The sequence below is a fragment of the Bemisia tabaci genome, chromosome 8, assembly GCF_918797505.1.
Source record: "Bemisia tabaci chromosome 8, PGI_BMITA_v3".
NCBI lineage: Eukaryota > Metazoa > Arthropoda > Insecta > Hemiptera > Aleyrodidae > Bemisia > Bemisia tabaci.
The window spans coordinates 6,905,821-6,920,871 of record NC_092800.1 but is presented as its reverse complement, the minus strand read 5'-3'; the positions used below and the strand labels follow the sequence as shown (position 1 = coordinate 6,920,871).

General features: G+C 41.0%; 1 protein-coding gene across 1 annotated transcript; it reads right to left on the bottom strand.

The window, feature by feature from the left end:
* Positions 1–220: 220 nt before the first annotated feature.
* Positions 221–7,488, bottom strand: LOC109037204 (alpha-tocopherol transfer protein-like). Its single transcript, XM_019051744.2, has 3 exons — positions 7,298–7,488; positions 3,299–4,053; positions 221–1,883 (listed from the first exon to the last, which is right to left on the bottom strand). Exons 2-3 carry the CDS (start codon positions 4,017–4,019, stop codon positions 1,735–1,737), a joined length of 870 nt encoding a protein of 289 aa, XP_018907289.2. The 5' UTR covers positions 4,020–4,053; positions 7,298–7,488; the 3' UTR covers positions 221–1,734.
* Between the last annotated feature and the right edge of the window lie 7,563 nt (positions 7,489–15,051).

Genomic DNA, 15,051 nt, shown 5'->3' with positions numbered 1-15,051 from the left:
TTAAATAAATATATGAAGTACACATGAAAATAATATTAAATTGAAGGGGTGACAATGAGAGGGACTCGAAATCATTGCAACGTTGCAATGTGTTATTTGACAATTTATTCATTTTACATGAAAACGGCTGGAAATTATATTTTCACATTTTTTGTGAATTCTCTTTTATACTGAATACAAAACATACACCAATCAATAAAAAAATAATGTCAATGAATAAAAAATCAGCTGTCCAGGGAAGAATTTAAAATGTTGGAATACTATCGAACCCTTCGGGAGCAGAGAGACTGTAAATATCTACGAAGTAGATTTTTCACCGGCAGTTGAATTTAGTCAAACAATCATTAGAATTACCCAAGGTGATGCGTGCATGAAAATCCTCATATCAATTTATTGACATGCAAATGTTGTGTTTCATTAATTTTCAGGTAAATGAACGATCCTGTGTAGTTTTTTAAGTTTTCATCTACCTCTATTGCTGAATTGTTCAAATGCCCCTTCCTATCAGCATTGATATACCATATTCTTGGGTAGGTACAGAACATTTGGACTGCATTTTGCAATTTGGAACTATAAATTCTGGCTTATCTGGAAAAACACTTATGTGCATAAGGAAACTAAAGGTACATACGTTGTTTTTCAACCGGGCCAGACTTTATAGTCCCAAATTGCAAAATGTAGTCCATTTGGTGAGTCGTTGGCGTGCATGGTGCGGCATCTTAATCAATCCCATATGATTCATTTGCCTCTAAGCATGTATAAAAAAGCTGCTTTTCCAGCGCACCAGGGTGCTATGCGACGCTTAACCGCCACAGGAATCTTTTAAAGTAGAGATCTTCCGGAAGCTGAGCACCTTTGTAGAAGGTGAAAACCTCAAAATCTAGGTGCGTCTAAGACCAGTCCACACAGGTCAGTCGTTCCGCTACTTTTTGAAATCCACTCCCCTGCCCGGCGCAAACTCGGCCGCAGCCAGTGTGACGTCATATCGGCTGCTCCAATGAGAAATACATTGCAAAAAACCAGTTCTACGTCATCGCACTGTATAGAATTCCAGAACTCGAATGACTGACCTGTGTAGATTGGTCTTGGGAACCTCTAAGTACACAGTGAAAACTTCAGCACCTCAATCCCTCCTCCATCATGGGATTTCAACTGGACGTAGACAATGTTTGGTGGGATTCAAATAGACGTAGACAATGTTGGGTGAAAGGAAATTTAATTATCGCATCATAAACGAGAAATCAGCTTTTTCTGTGCCTCATAATACAATGGTTGTTCCCCCGAGGCAAAAAAAAAATAATATAAACAAAAAACAGACTGAATCAAATCGCCCACTTCAGAACTTAAATTGTGTTTTAAGATCGGAATTAGTGCCTTTGCAAGCTAGTTTTTTTTTTTAATTTATCCACAATGCAATACAGCGATAAAACCAAACAACATAGTTCAAAGATGCATCTTACTCTAAAAAAAAAAAAAAAAATCATAAGACTAACGCGTTATCTATTAGCCACTAACGTTCGTTTAATCCGTGCAAACCGTGGCGTTTAGAACTGCAAGTCGCAGAGGCGAGGCGGGAATGATCGGTGATCGATATTTCCCCATTTGAAGCTATGGAAAGAATCGATTATTAAGGTAATCGTTGCGGACACCCTGTATCGATCCTTTTTCATAGATTCAAATGACACATCAATCGATATATCTCAAGGCAATTGTCTGATTGCGTTATCGAGGTCTTCAGTCAACGCGGAGCCTCCTAAACGACCCCTCAATGCCCATCTCCATTGAGTCTCTGGATGCAGCTGGCCGAAGCTCCTCGTTTGATCGCACGTTCTCTTGACTTTTCAGCCAGTCTCCGTAGGACTCAACTTTTTTCCGATACATATCTGCAAACACCAAGATTACACATGATTGAAGAGGAATGAAAGAACCTTCCCGTAAATGCAGTCGGGGCCCTGCATGGAGGAGGATAAAAACAACAATGGCGTGGCGTAATTGATCGATTATCGAAATTTCTCCTTCTGTGGCTCTGGCAAAGAATCGATCATTAAGATGTTCGCTGCGAACACCCTGTTTATCGATCCTATTCTATGGTTTTAAATGTAAGTTCAATCGATATATCGCAAAACACGCCACGCCACTGAAAGGCAAGGGGTGTCTGGAGAGCCGGGTTCAGAGCAAGTGCATAAAGTGCATCTGCACTAGGTGGCAAATTTTAGTGGGCCGCATATTATCCCTTTTCTTTCAATTTATTAGAATTATGCGTACATATGATATCTTCACCAAGAAGATAATTTTTTTTAGTACTGGTATTTTCCATTTTGTCTGACATAAAGTAATGTACATCAATTGAAGTTTCCGTTTTTTTGAAGGGGAGAATAAGATTTTTCAGCAAATGGTCGGGGGGGGGGGGGGGCGCAAAAAACCTAAATTCGTCTCTGGGTGTCTTACATGTACCTAACTATGGAGGGGAGGGAGGCAGGGTGAAGTCGAACTCGAAATCAGGCTGAAAACGGCGTGAAAGGGTTGAAAAATTGAATAACATGGTATTCCACTTCTATGACCAGGGTATAACTTCATTTCCAGCTGCATAGAAATTATACATATATATGGTAGGGTTTATCTCAACGTGCGGTCACGACCTATAACGTAGTAATGTTATCGGAATGAATTTCAAACAAAGACGTTTGTGGCAGAGTCTCAGGCAAAACGTGCCATAAGGTAGAGTGGAGGATGAAATAACTATTTCAGTTATTTCTCTGCTTAAGGGGTTAATTTTTGCCAAATTTCGCGTATTGGACACACAAAATTGATTCGTAGGTAGGAATTCGAAATTTGAGAACGCAGATCAAGTAGTTCGATAAAAACGCTTTTAAAGTTTGCTGATCTTAGGAAATATTCACTTTAAACGCTCAAAAATCAGTAATAATAGAAACTTAAGGCAGAGGGGGGGGGGGTCGCCAATTTAATAAATTATGATAGAACATTTTGTACACATTTAGAAATACAAGGTGGAGAAATGGTGCTGGGTCCACACCATTTCGCGGGGAAACAAAGCCAAGAAATACCAAAAAGAACCAAAAGAATACCAAAAATTCATTTAGAAATACATATGTCTTTATGTTCCTCATATTGTCTCATATTGTTAAACGGGAAAATAGCCCAGAAGTTTCATTCCTGTAATTTGAGCTAGGGAAAATCCCGTGAAACGCCCCGTAGAGACAAGGCGTAAAAGAATCACGTCCACTTTTAAAACATTGTTTCGTAGAACATAGAATTTGAAAAAACAGCGGTTAGGTACCATTCAATTCCTTGATAGAGCCATCGGCGCCTCCAAGATCAGACGGCAAGAAATCCTTGCCCACCACATCGTGGAACGTGTCCAGCTGCGTGTGGACATGGACGCGGTCCCTCAGCTTCGGCTTGACCGCCCTCTTGAGCAACGCCACGATGCTATCGATGAAGGGCGGGACGTTGACGCAGTGCGTGCCCTTGTACTGCCCCGGGTAAACCTCCAGCATGAGCTCCGTGCACAGGCCCGCGATCGTCGTGAACTTGAGGAAGTGCTGGAAGGAGTACCCGCGGTAGTCGATGACGACGAGGAAGTCGAGTTTGTCCTCCTCGAGGAGCAAGACGTCCAGAACCATGGTGAGGTAGCGGAGGTAGTCCATGGGGATGATGTCCTCGATCTGAGGCTCGGCGCGGGCTACGAAGACCAGCTCCCCGCGGGGCGTCCGCCGAGGGAGGGGGAACACGGGACAAAGTTCCGAGATGGTCTGGATGGCGGCGGAGGTGGGGTCGCGGTTGAGGTAGATCTCTGGATGCGCCGTTCGCGCGGAGTAGTACTGGTCGATCTTGGTCTTGGCCTTCTGGACGCGGTACTTGCAGTTGACGAGGAACTTGCGGAGGAGGACCTTGTCGTCCTGGATGCGCGGAAGGTGCGGCTGCTTCGAGAGCCAGTCGGCGAGGCTCTGGATCATCTCCGCCACTTCGGTCTCATCTGGGATCTCCGGGTTGCCCATGGTTTCACGCGATTTGCTGGGTGATCACTAGTGCCTGTAGACAAAACAGGGAAAACTCTCAGGGTGTTTTAGAGTCTCTGTATAATTCGGGTTAAGATACGTGAATAGGCCAGGCACCAAGGGAATGAATATTGAATTACATGCTGGAAAGCTAGACGTTTTTTTAAAAGACGTACTATGAGGTCCGTAAATAAGGGTTAATTTTGCACCATTCCTGAAGTAGAGCTTTAGCCGCCATCTTGGATTTTTAGGCCTAAAATCGCTATTTTTTCGGCTTTTGACCTGAAAGTCGGTGAAAAAGTCATTTTTTGCGTGAAAATACTTCAGAGCAAAAATTAAGCCTATAAAATTTTCTATTAAAAAGGCAGCATATGTTTTTTCCATATTACCCACCGTGTTCGAGTAATGATCGTCGCAAAGTTGGGCTTTTTTGAAACCCATTTTGAATTGAATTTTGAACCCGAAAGAAACCCATTTTTGATTGACTCTCGCAACCCAAAGTAGCATTTTTCAACGGAGAATCGCGATATTTTGAAATTAGGTTATGCGGTATTTTCACGATTCTTTGACGATAAAATCGCCAGGTTCATTATCATCTGAGCGATTATCCTCAATCTGACCGCAATTTTATCTCTATGAAATCGCGTTCGATAAAATCGTAATTTCATCTCAATTTATCACAATTCTTCTTTCGATAATATTGCAATATATCGCCGTCGATAAAATCGCGGTTTCATCGCAAATTTATACGATGAAATCGCAATTTTGTATCCGATAATATTGCAATTAATAAATCGACGTCAATAAAATCGCGGTGCCATCCGATCAAATCGCTTTCATCGCGATCACTGCTACTTGGGATTTTAGTAGGCTCCCGTGCTGCCGTGCAGAGGGAGGAGAGAGGGAGAGAGGGGGGGGAGAGAGAGAGAGAGAGACCGCCGTAAGAGCCTTCAGAAGTTGCATTTGACAAATCACGAATTTTTTTGAAAATTTGTAAATATTTTTCTTCCAATTTTTTCAAAGACTTTCGTTTGTGATTTGATTTAAAATGTTAACAACTTTCAAGGTAAAATATCCATACTATTTTCCAAAAATAAACATTTTCTGAATGTTCATACAGCATTTTTCCTTAGCACGGCAGCGATCAGCATGGGTATCACATGGCATGGGAGGTGCCTCAACGCTCCTCAGAAAGGAAATCCAGGCGGTTTCAGGGAGTGAGAAACGGAGTTCAAGCAAAAAGGAACCGAGAGACATCTGCTTCACCCGAAGAGCCTCTTGATGAAAAAGCTTTTGTTATTTCACTGGGCGAGTCAGACAATTTTGTCGGAAAGTAGCTAAAATAAAACTTATCAAAGAGGCAAGTCTCCGATGAAATTTTCATCTTCACATAATTTCCATAGGATAACATCTACGCTCATATTCGGCACAGTGGGACATTTTGTCAGATTTTAGTATCGTGTGCCGCTCAATAAGCTTCGGCCACCAAAATATAATTTTGTAGTGACATCTCCATTCCATTACTTAATCCTGCAAATCTCAACCATTAAGCCATAAAAACACGATTCTGGGATATGCATACAGACCTGCGTCGTTCGCTCCAATGACTCGGTGTATAGGTGAGACTTATGCAAATGGATGGCTTTTCACCGTGATTATGAAGTAAGATACTGCTTTGATATACACTCATATTACAAAATTATCTTTGAGATAATATATGCACATCCGAAAGCTTCATTCTTGAGCAGGAACTGCACGAGCGCAATTTTGCTAATTATAGCCAACCGCATTTAAATTATTCAAATTAAAATTGTTTAATTATTTTTGATTATTTTCCAAATGTTTGATTTGCATTTTTCAATTTTCATTATTCACAGTTCACACAGGAGGAATTTTGGCGAAATATTTGATGTTGGTTTGATGAGAGTGCCTTAATTTTTAGGGTTTTGGCGTCCCCAAAAATGCTCCCAAGAAAGCGTCATTCCTCGTGATTTTCGGATATTGTTTATTTTCGGTCATCCCTCTCCCCCACCCTTGAGAATTTTTTGACCGCAAATGGACCATTCCCTCTACCCCATGAGAAAGTCCAGCTTTGCCATTGTAGACGGATACTATAAATGTGTTTGCCAAAGAGAATGATGTAGTGTGCACTAAGATCGCTCCTCGTTTTAGCCAATGTTCAAACACCTAATCTATTTCTGAGCATGGATGGTCAATGAATATGCAAAACAAAGGACCCAAATCCTCCTGATATTTACCATTTAAAATGTTATTTTACCTATTCGTACTCGTGTCATAACATGACTGAGCATGTGAGCAACACGTGAGAAACAAAGCATGCTTGTGTAGTTACTGCCTTACATGTTGCCTGAAGTCAGCAAAAAGGAACCAAGTTTTATTATCAGGAGGTAAATACGATGAATATACGGCGTAATTTTTAGCTCATAATTTGTTTATATAACTTCCGTCAATTCATTAGAGCCTAAGGAATTCTTTCAGTAATTACCCAGATCATTATGGGCATCACACACATAAAGTCGTATGTTGCCGTGGTGAGAAAGAATGGGAACGTCGTATGGGTCCTTGGACATTTGCTTTTATTAAAACTCGAATTTTCTGGGAAAATTGTGAATATTTTTTCCATTTTTTCAAATAATTTAATTTTCAATTAAATCTGTGGTATCTGAAAATTCCAACGAGAGATATCGATGAAATTCCGCAAGAACAATAACTTCATCAAGGACAATTTGGCAACAGCTCAAAACTTCAAACCTCTTAAACTTTGAGTTGAACTAATGTTGGTAAAGCTTAATGTAAGCCTATATCAAAACTAAATGTTAAGATACGTATGATTGCATTTGTAAGGAAAAGCCGAGGCTAGGAAAAAGAAGAAAATCTACAGAGAGGAGCTATAATCATCATAGACAACAGTTGCGTTCACCTCAGACCAGTTTAAAATGGGTTATTTCGACGTTTCCTCGACGGAGGAACTTAACTCCACTCCAAGATTGCAAAACTGACTCAAACAATTAAAGGTTCCTCAAGAACTGTACTCACGCAGTTTTTTCCCAAAATTTCTCTGATTCTTGCGTAAAATCAGACAAAAAAATCAGGGAAACTTTCAGTTAGATATGCCCAAAATATTCTTGCACAATTGAAATTTGCTAGGGAATTGGCAACACTGAAATTCAGTTACGTTCTTTCTTGGGGGAAAAGAAAATGTGTCACTAAGTACCCTAAACTTCTCACTTTGTAGGAGGATAAGACTGATCACATACCTCAAGCTCGCGATCAGTAAAAAGACGCTCAAACTAAAAAAACCCAGAGAAAAATCTATGAGGATGAGGTCAATTGATTGGCTCCGCGGTTCACTGAAATGAATATCCCGAGTGCAAAAGGTCGGTCACGACCCCTAGCTACTCTATCCAGAAGGGCAATCACAACGTACTGATGGTCCTCTCGGAGCTCCGTCCCAACGCGGACGGAACTCGAGTCCAGGAAAGAGGCAGTTGTTATCATGGACTTCAATCTTACAAGTTGTTTGCCTTAAACTTGACTTGCATGGAACCTCCTTTGCATTCGCTTAACGCGCGGTTGATTTTCGCGATGACAATCGTTACAACACTGCCGTGATAGCGAAGAGAGCAGTAAGTGCATGCTGGGATGAACCTCGGGACACATAGAAGCATGTGCTAATCATGGCTCATACAGAAATGCACTTACTGCTCTCTTTGCTATCACGGCAGAGCATGCAGAAGAGGCAGTTTACGGTAACTATGACGCGCACCTATCAGAGACAAGAGACCCTCCACTGGCCTCTTGGCGAAAGGTGAAAGCTTTTACTTTCGGGGATTCAACACTTCCTTATGGAGAATTGTAAGGGAGCATCAGTGATCTTATCAAATAGGTGGATAATGATCTGTGGGTGACGTCATGAGCCAAACAAGTTTCCCGAACTTCGGTTCATTTGCAAACTAAATTCTTAAAACGTTGTTAACCAACCATCCACCTAGTATGTAAGTCCCTAAATTATAAGCTTCAACCATTGCCAAGATACCAGTGGAAGTTCTCTTGTCTCCAGTACCTACCCTCAAAAAAAACCAAAAATATATCTGGCTGGTATTTGTTTGACCTATGATTCTTAATTTATTTTAATTACCTACTTCACTATTTTCTACTCATAATGATGCATTTTCTTCGTGCGATGTACAAAAACCTTGAACGCTAAGTAGAGTGACACTTTTGTTAATGATAACTTCACGGAAATTTTACAAATTACCTCTAAGGGTCGCAATAATCGTTGCCAGGTGGCTGTGATCAATGTTTTTTGTCTCAAAGCATAGTCAAAGTTATATGTGTCGCAGGCAATTGTTAATCGCCGGAAATTTAAAATGTCGAAACTTTTCTGGGGCGAAACTCCCTTGGACCCCCTTCCACCCCTCCCCTGTTTAATTGATATTTACAGTGCAATCGCTTTTTATACAACACAATAAGTAGTGAAGTCAGGTCAAATCAGTCTATTCAACTGCTGAACTGAAAGGACAAGAAAGACGCGCTGAGGGTTTAAACCCGATCGCGCGCTTCCTACAAGGGCAGGACGGAACTCAAGACTCCATAAGTCAAGAATCACTCCTCGCCACCCCATGTTTTACATGCCCCCGGAAGGGAAGGGCGGGGGTAGATTGACACACGGTCGCCTCATTAATCGGGCTTGTTTTCACTGCACCTTCCATACTCTCCGCTCACTGCACGTTATAAACTGCAAATCATTCCCTCGCGATGCACCTGAGTTGGTGTGCGTGCATGAGTTACGACCACCGCGGGGCGCGAGGGAGGGAGGGGGAGGGGTGGAGGGGGTGCGGACGCACAATGTACTCGCCGGCACGCGCGGGAGTCACGAGGGGTGAAACTGATAAGGGTGTCCGCTAACTCCCGAGCAAAACATCCCCTCCCACCTTTTTGTGAGGCCTAATTGAGATGGAGGTGTGCGGTTCCCTCGGCGCCCTCGCGACTTCCGAGCCCTCTTTTCCCGCGCACTCGACGCTTCCCCCGGTGCCCCCCCCCCGCCCCGAGGGGCGCCCCTCCCGTCGTGTCTTCGGGGCGACTCCTTAGCGACCCGCCTCGCTTCTTGGTTCCGAGTTGTTGCGGTGTTGTCGATCGTGTCCGGGGAGACGCCCGATTCGGCGGAGTAGATCAAAAAGACACATTTCGACTGGAGTACCTTCATAGGGAGAGTATGGACAACTCGAAAATTTGGAGGTTAGGATTTATCAGGTCATGTAGCTCTTGGGCCCGAAAAGGGAGCCAATCTGTGAGCTCGAATTATCCGGTGGTACTAGGTTAAAGGTTGCTATGACACTTAAGGGTTGCAAATTTTCAAAAACCTTTTTCTTTGAGAATAGCTGGATTGCATTTTGCAATAAGGAACCACTATCTCTGTCCTTTCCAGAAAAGCACCTTTCTGCATAGGGAAACCAGTGGCATATATGCTGTTTATAAAATGAGCCAGAAATAGTGGTTCCTTATTGCAAAATGTGGTCCAGCTGTTTTACTTTTAATCTGTAATGATTTGAGTTTAAAACTGAAGGATTAATAAAAAAATGTACGCATTTTATTCACGGAAAAATGAACTAAACCGCATCCAACTATTCTTGGGTCCTATTAAGCGTTTTTCATCAAAAACTCAAGTACCCGATTTTTGTGCCAAAATTGACAAAAATGCTGTCTTTATTGAGGGACCTCCGTAAAATGAGGTCCATCTCCCTGCGGCAGTCATTAATGCATATTCTCAGGGTAAGGATGTGCAGTGGGAGAGATTTTTACACTGTATTCGGCGACACTGGAAAGTAACTCGATCTGAGGGTATAACTCGCGGCCGGCATGTCAAGTATATTCCACAGTAGTAGAAACAGTAGTTGGTTGGGAATGCTCTTGGATTAACTAAACTGCAAAAAGTGCAGTAAACCTAAAAATGTTCTCTTCGACGAACTTGTGGACTATTTTGACTTATGAAGTAGCTGTTCATGCCTGATCAAATAAAATGAAGACCCACGACGCTGCATACTTTAAGTATGGAGTTTTAGATGAGCAACATATCATGGTTTTCCTTCATTTGCACGAGTAGGCAATAATAGATCCTACGCGTCGATATAGTTGTATATTTAGAGATTGAGTTACCTACTGTGTGTTTTTGGCAATTATTAAACCTGAAGCTGTCGTTCGCATGCCTAGAACACACTTATAGAAAACGAGGAGACAAATTCGGTGCAGGACTCATTCTGGAGTGTATATAGTGCCAAAAGAACCTAATCGGTGTAAATGCAAAGTGGAATCTAGTGGCGTGGCGTGAATGATCGATTATCGATATTTTGCCATTTGAAGCTATGGTAAAGAATCGATTACTAAGGTGTTCGCTGCGAACACCCTGATAATCGATCTCTTTTCACAGGTTTGAGTGGCATATCAATCGATACATCGCAAAGCACGCCACGCCACTGGAATCCGCTCCACAAAAGGGCAGGACACTTCCCAGAAAAGAGATTCCGTTAAGTAAAGAGTAAAAGTCACTCCGAAAAAAGTGTAGATTTTACTCGCCATTCTTATCACTCGGGTTCTTTGGGTGCTATACTGCAATATACAACCCAGCACCGAATTTCACTTCAAAATATTTAACAGTGTAACTCCTATTGCTGGGATTTTATCAAATAGACGCGTAACTCGATTGGAGTTTTTTCAAAATTCACATGTTTACTTTATTTTTCAAAGATTGATGAACGAATTTTTCTGACCAATATTTGTACGAAATATTTTCGTGGGATGATTATTGAATCAGAGGAAACTTTGGGGGAAAAAAGGGATCGCTCTTTTTGTAAAAGAGTGATATATGCTAGAAAAAATGCAACATTGCAATCGAAGATACTTATTTTGAAACTTCCATCATCAACTTAGGAAGAATATAATACTTCATGTTTCCTGTACCGTTAAAAATGAACTCAGTGGTTTGCTCAGTTGGCATTTTTGTCCTGAGTTACACGCTATGCTATCCAACACACACCCTTGTGTTTAGTTAACACGCGCTTTCGTGTTGTGTTCCAAATAAACAAAATGCTCTGAGTTGTTTTATTACTTTCTTTCTTAGCAGCAGATGTTTCAGAGGACTTCATCTTTTAAAATATTATGAGTTTCGGTAACTTAAGTTGGGCAGCGTTAAAATGAGATCATGTAAGATTTAAATAGAAATTAAATTTCAATTTTCTAATGTGAGTACTTTAATCCTCACATTGAAGCTCACAGAGGAATGTAACTTCGAATTTATTTTTTGCCCCTGTCAAGTCTTCATCACTTGGCTCCTATCCGCTGAATACTGCTTACTTGACCTTTGATGTGCTCATAGCAAGTTTGAAGGACGGTTTTTAGAGGGTTCCTCTTATCGCGGTGGAGTAAATATTCCAGGAACGCAGCTTTTATGTGGAATAATATTCTGGTACATAAATTCTTTCTGTTCATTTTAAGATGTACCGGAAGCTTCGCGTACGTCTATCGCTCTCTTAAAATGTGAGTTGCATACTCATACATTGATTCTAGACGCCTTTCGCGATGAGAGAAAGTCTGGTATGTAATGTTCTACACCGGACCCTCCTATTGCTCCGCTGGGAAAGAGTTATACATGCAAAATTCTCGTAGTGAAAAAGCTGTGAATTATCACTGAAGATATTTCAAAGCAAAGAAAACGCGACGAAAGAAAGAAAAACTCTGAATTTTTGAGTATTAACGTGTATGGTGGGAGACTATGAATCGATCAATGGGTTCCATCATAAGAATCCGTAAAATATTCAAATTTTATAACTATTATACGTATAATTTATCTTGGAATGTTGGAAAAACCTCTCTCCTAGGCGCACCTCTATATTCCATAGCATGGCATTTTAGAAGCGATAAATCGTTGAGGTCTCTGATGAAAGAAAGAAGAAAAGAAAGAAAGAAAGATAGAAAAACCAAGAGGATAAAAGGCAACACAAAATGCAGTTAGACTAATTCTGATTAAAAATTTGACTTTGACTTAAGAGACCAAAAGATGCCTTCTGGTATAGGAACGTTCAAACTATACTTAGCAATGAGGAACTATTATTTCTCGCTCATTTAAGGAACATCACATGTGCCATTAGTTTCCCTTTGCAGATAGATTCTTCTGTAGATAAAGTAGAAATAGTAATTCCTCGCAGAAAAATTTAATCCTTTTCATAATGATGAGATCAAGAAACTGACATCCCAATTTTTGCGTAATTATACACCTTATAATTAAGTTTTTAAATGTTTCAAATTTTTCCCGGGAACCCAGGACCAAATAAACTGTAAAAATACTTCGACATCGAACCCTATCTTGTGGTCCATCATCGGCGGATCCTGACGCTTTAAAAGTGGGGGGGGGGGGGGGGCTCCTCCAGAAAATTTTGGAATTTTAAAAGCATCTCAGTTGCAGTTTGAGTCAAAATCGTAATGAATGATTGCCAAATGTAGGCGTGTTTCCTTCTTCTTTCCTCCGTTCCTTTCTCTTTTCTTCCTTCTTTTTTGGACGAACGGGGGAGGGGGGGCGCACGGGGCGTACGCTCACCAACAACTTTAGTAGATTGGGTTACTTTTATATAGTCGGAAGCTATCTCTTATACAGTTTTTATTTGAACAATTATTACATTTTATTTTATTTCTATATTAAAAATATGGTGTTTTATATTAAACTAAATAATTTTTCGGCCATTTTTCGTTTGGCCTATGCGGTCCATCGCGAAAAACGTTAACATTTCGAGGCGGAGAGGCAACGTTGGAGTCCTGCCGGAAGTTGGGCAGAGCTTTACGTCTCACTCTCATTTCTTAATGAGATTAGCTCGAGCAGGTGACTGAAGCTGTTCAAAATCAGGGAAATTAGTTTCGCTCTTCGATGGTCGTCTCGTCGTCGCTCCCCTGACATAAGAGCGTAACTCCACTCTGCAATGAGCCCTGTCGTCCATACAACTCAATGCTTTTCCGGGCTCATCTCAATGTGTAGTTACGCCTTATGTCGACCAAGCGACGTCGTCTCGGAAGTTGGTCGGTGGGGGTGCGCCAGCCGGGAAACTTTCAATTCGGTTTCGGCGGGGGTGCTAATTTCATCCCTGAATTGACACGACTCCCATTCAAATTTTTATCGGGATGTTTTCCGGGGACTGTCTCGGTTGGAGGAATAATTAGACCGAGCTGGGTGGAGCGGGGACGCGATTCGATCGAAACCAGTGGCGTGGTTTTGCGATGTATCGATTTATCTCTCATTGAAACCTATGGAAACGGATCGATAAACCGGTTGCTTACACCGAACGACTTAAAAATCGATTCTTTACCATAGCTTCAAATGGGAAAATATCAATAATCGATTATTCACGCCTGCCACTGATTGAAACAGGCCTGCTGGTTCCATCGCAGTTGATAAAAGAGCGATTCTTTAAATTCTTTTTTTGACTATTTAAATCTTTTTCTAATTTTTTCTCTCCATTTTTCCTTCTTTTTTTTAAATTTCTGAAAGTTTTCATATTTTATTGAGATAATGCTACAAAGTCTATTCCTTAACAAAGTTCTATAAACAATATGGTCTGACATGTAGTAATAATTAAAAAAATTAAAAACATGAATTTTTCCGGGATCTAAACTCTACCGGGGACCAACAGTTTCACTTCATTTTTAAAAAGTTTGACAGAGGATCTTAATTTGTCCACTAATTCCCCCATTTTTTACCACTGTGCGATGTAAATTTGTGAAGCTGAACACAATGTCATGCATTGATGACCGATACGAACATTGTTAGCCATGAAAACTGCAGCAGACCGACAATTTTACTTCCATTTCTAAAAATTTGACAAAGAATCCTGATTTGTCGACGATTTCCCCCCATTTTGGACCACTGTGCGACCAAAATTTTTGAAACTGAACACAGTTAAATGCTTGGGGGCCCAATGAGAACATTTACAGCCGAAACCCATCAAAGGTGTAACTATTTTCGTCCATTTTTCCCGTCTTTTTGCTGTAGAAATGCTGTCCAGAATGATGGCGATTTGGCAACTTTGCCCCCTCATTTCTCAAAAACCGTGCGTATACTCAAGCTAAAATTTTTACCAGAGTTTTAGGGTATCATAAGGTATCGTTTGGGCCCGGTTTCAGAAAAATCCCTTCTGGCCCAAATTGTGCCAAAAAACGGTCGTTTTTGGCGTCGCTCTTTACGAGAGAGTGCGCCCGTGCACGCACTCTGAAAGTTACGCGGCCCAGCCTCCGGAAGGGTCTTCATGTCGTTTAAGCCACGCTACAAGAGCTCGTGATTTAATCTAAATAGAAAGGGGCTAGTCTGGGGATTGTCTCCTATCGACAGGCGCAAAAATCATGAAAATCGGTCTGTTAGAGCTTTAGAACCGAGCTGGTATAAAAATATTGACATTTTCATCGTTTAAATGAGAGAATTTAGAACTTTATTACATATCGACGGTGTAAGTCGGCAATCACATAACTCGTTTGCGGTGTCTGAAAATCTCCGCCTCTAAGTTATTTTTTTTGAAAGAGAACAAAATGACATCATTCCTTGAAGTTTTTGTAGAATTTTCTTCGCACAACGCAAAAAATCACGGCAGTCTTAAAGAGTTGCCGTTAAGTAGTATTCCGTTTAAAAAATTAAGTATGATAGGAAGTCTGCGACGTCGCAAACCGAGTTATGTGATTGCCGACTTACACCGTCGATATTATATTACATATTATATAAAAGAAAGTTATTCTAGAAACTCCTCTGGATCCTCCGGAACTCAGCGCTAAATCATACATCAGAGGAGCAACCAAGAATCCTAATATAGCCTAACGAGACCGACAATTTGTGGCACCGCACAGTGGATCGAGTCAATTAGAGAGATCAAACATGTACTTTTTGACTGAAACTTCAAATTTTGATGTTTATTTCGTCACATTTTAAATTGCAAGGGGTGCATACAGAAAAAAATTTCACGAGGAAACCAATGGGACCACT

Coding starts and splice junctions, on each gene's coding strand:
- LOC109037204 (XM_019051744.2), bottom strand. CDS start 4,019: ATGGGCAACCCGGAGATCCCAGATGAGACCGAAGTGGCGGAGATGATC. Junction 1,884..3,298: donor CTCTATCAAGGAATTGAATG/GTACCTAACCGC, acceptor TGGTGTTTGCAG/ATATGTATCGGAAAAAAGTT.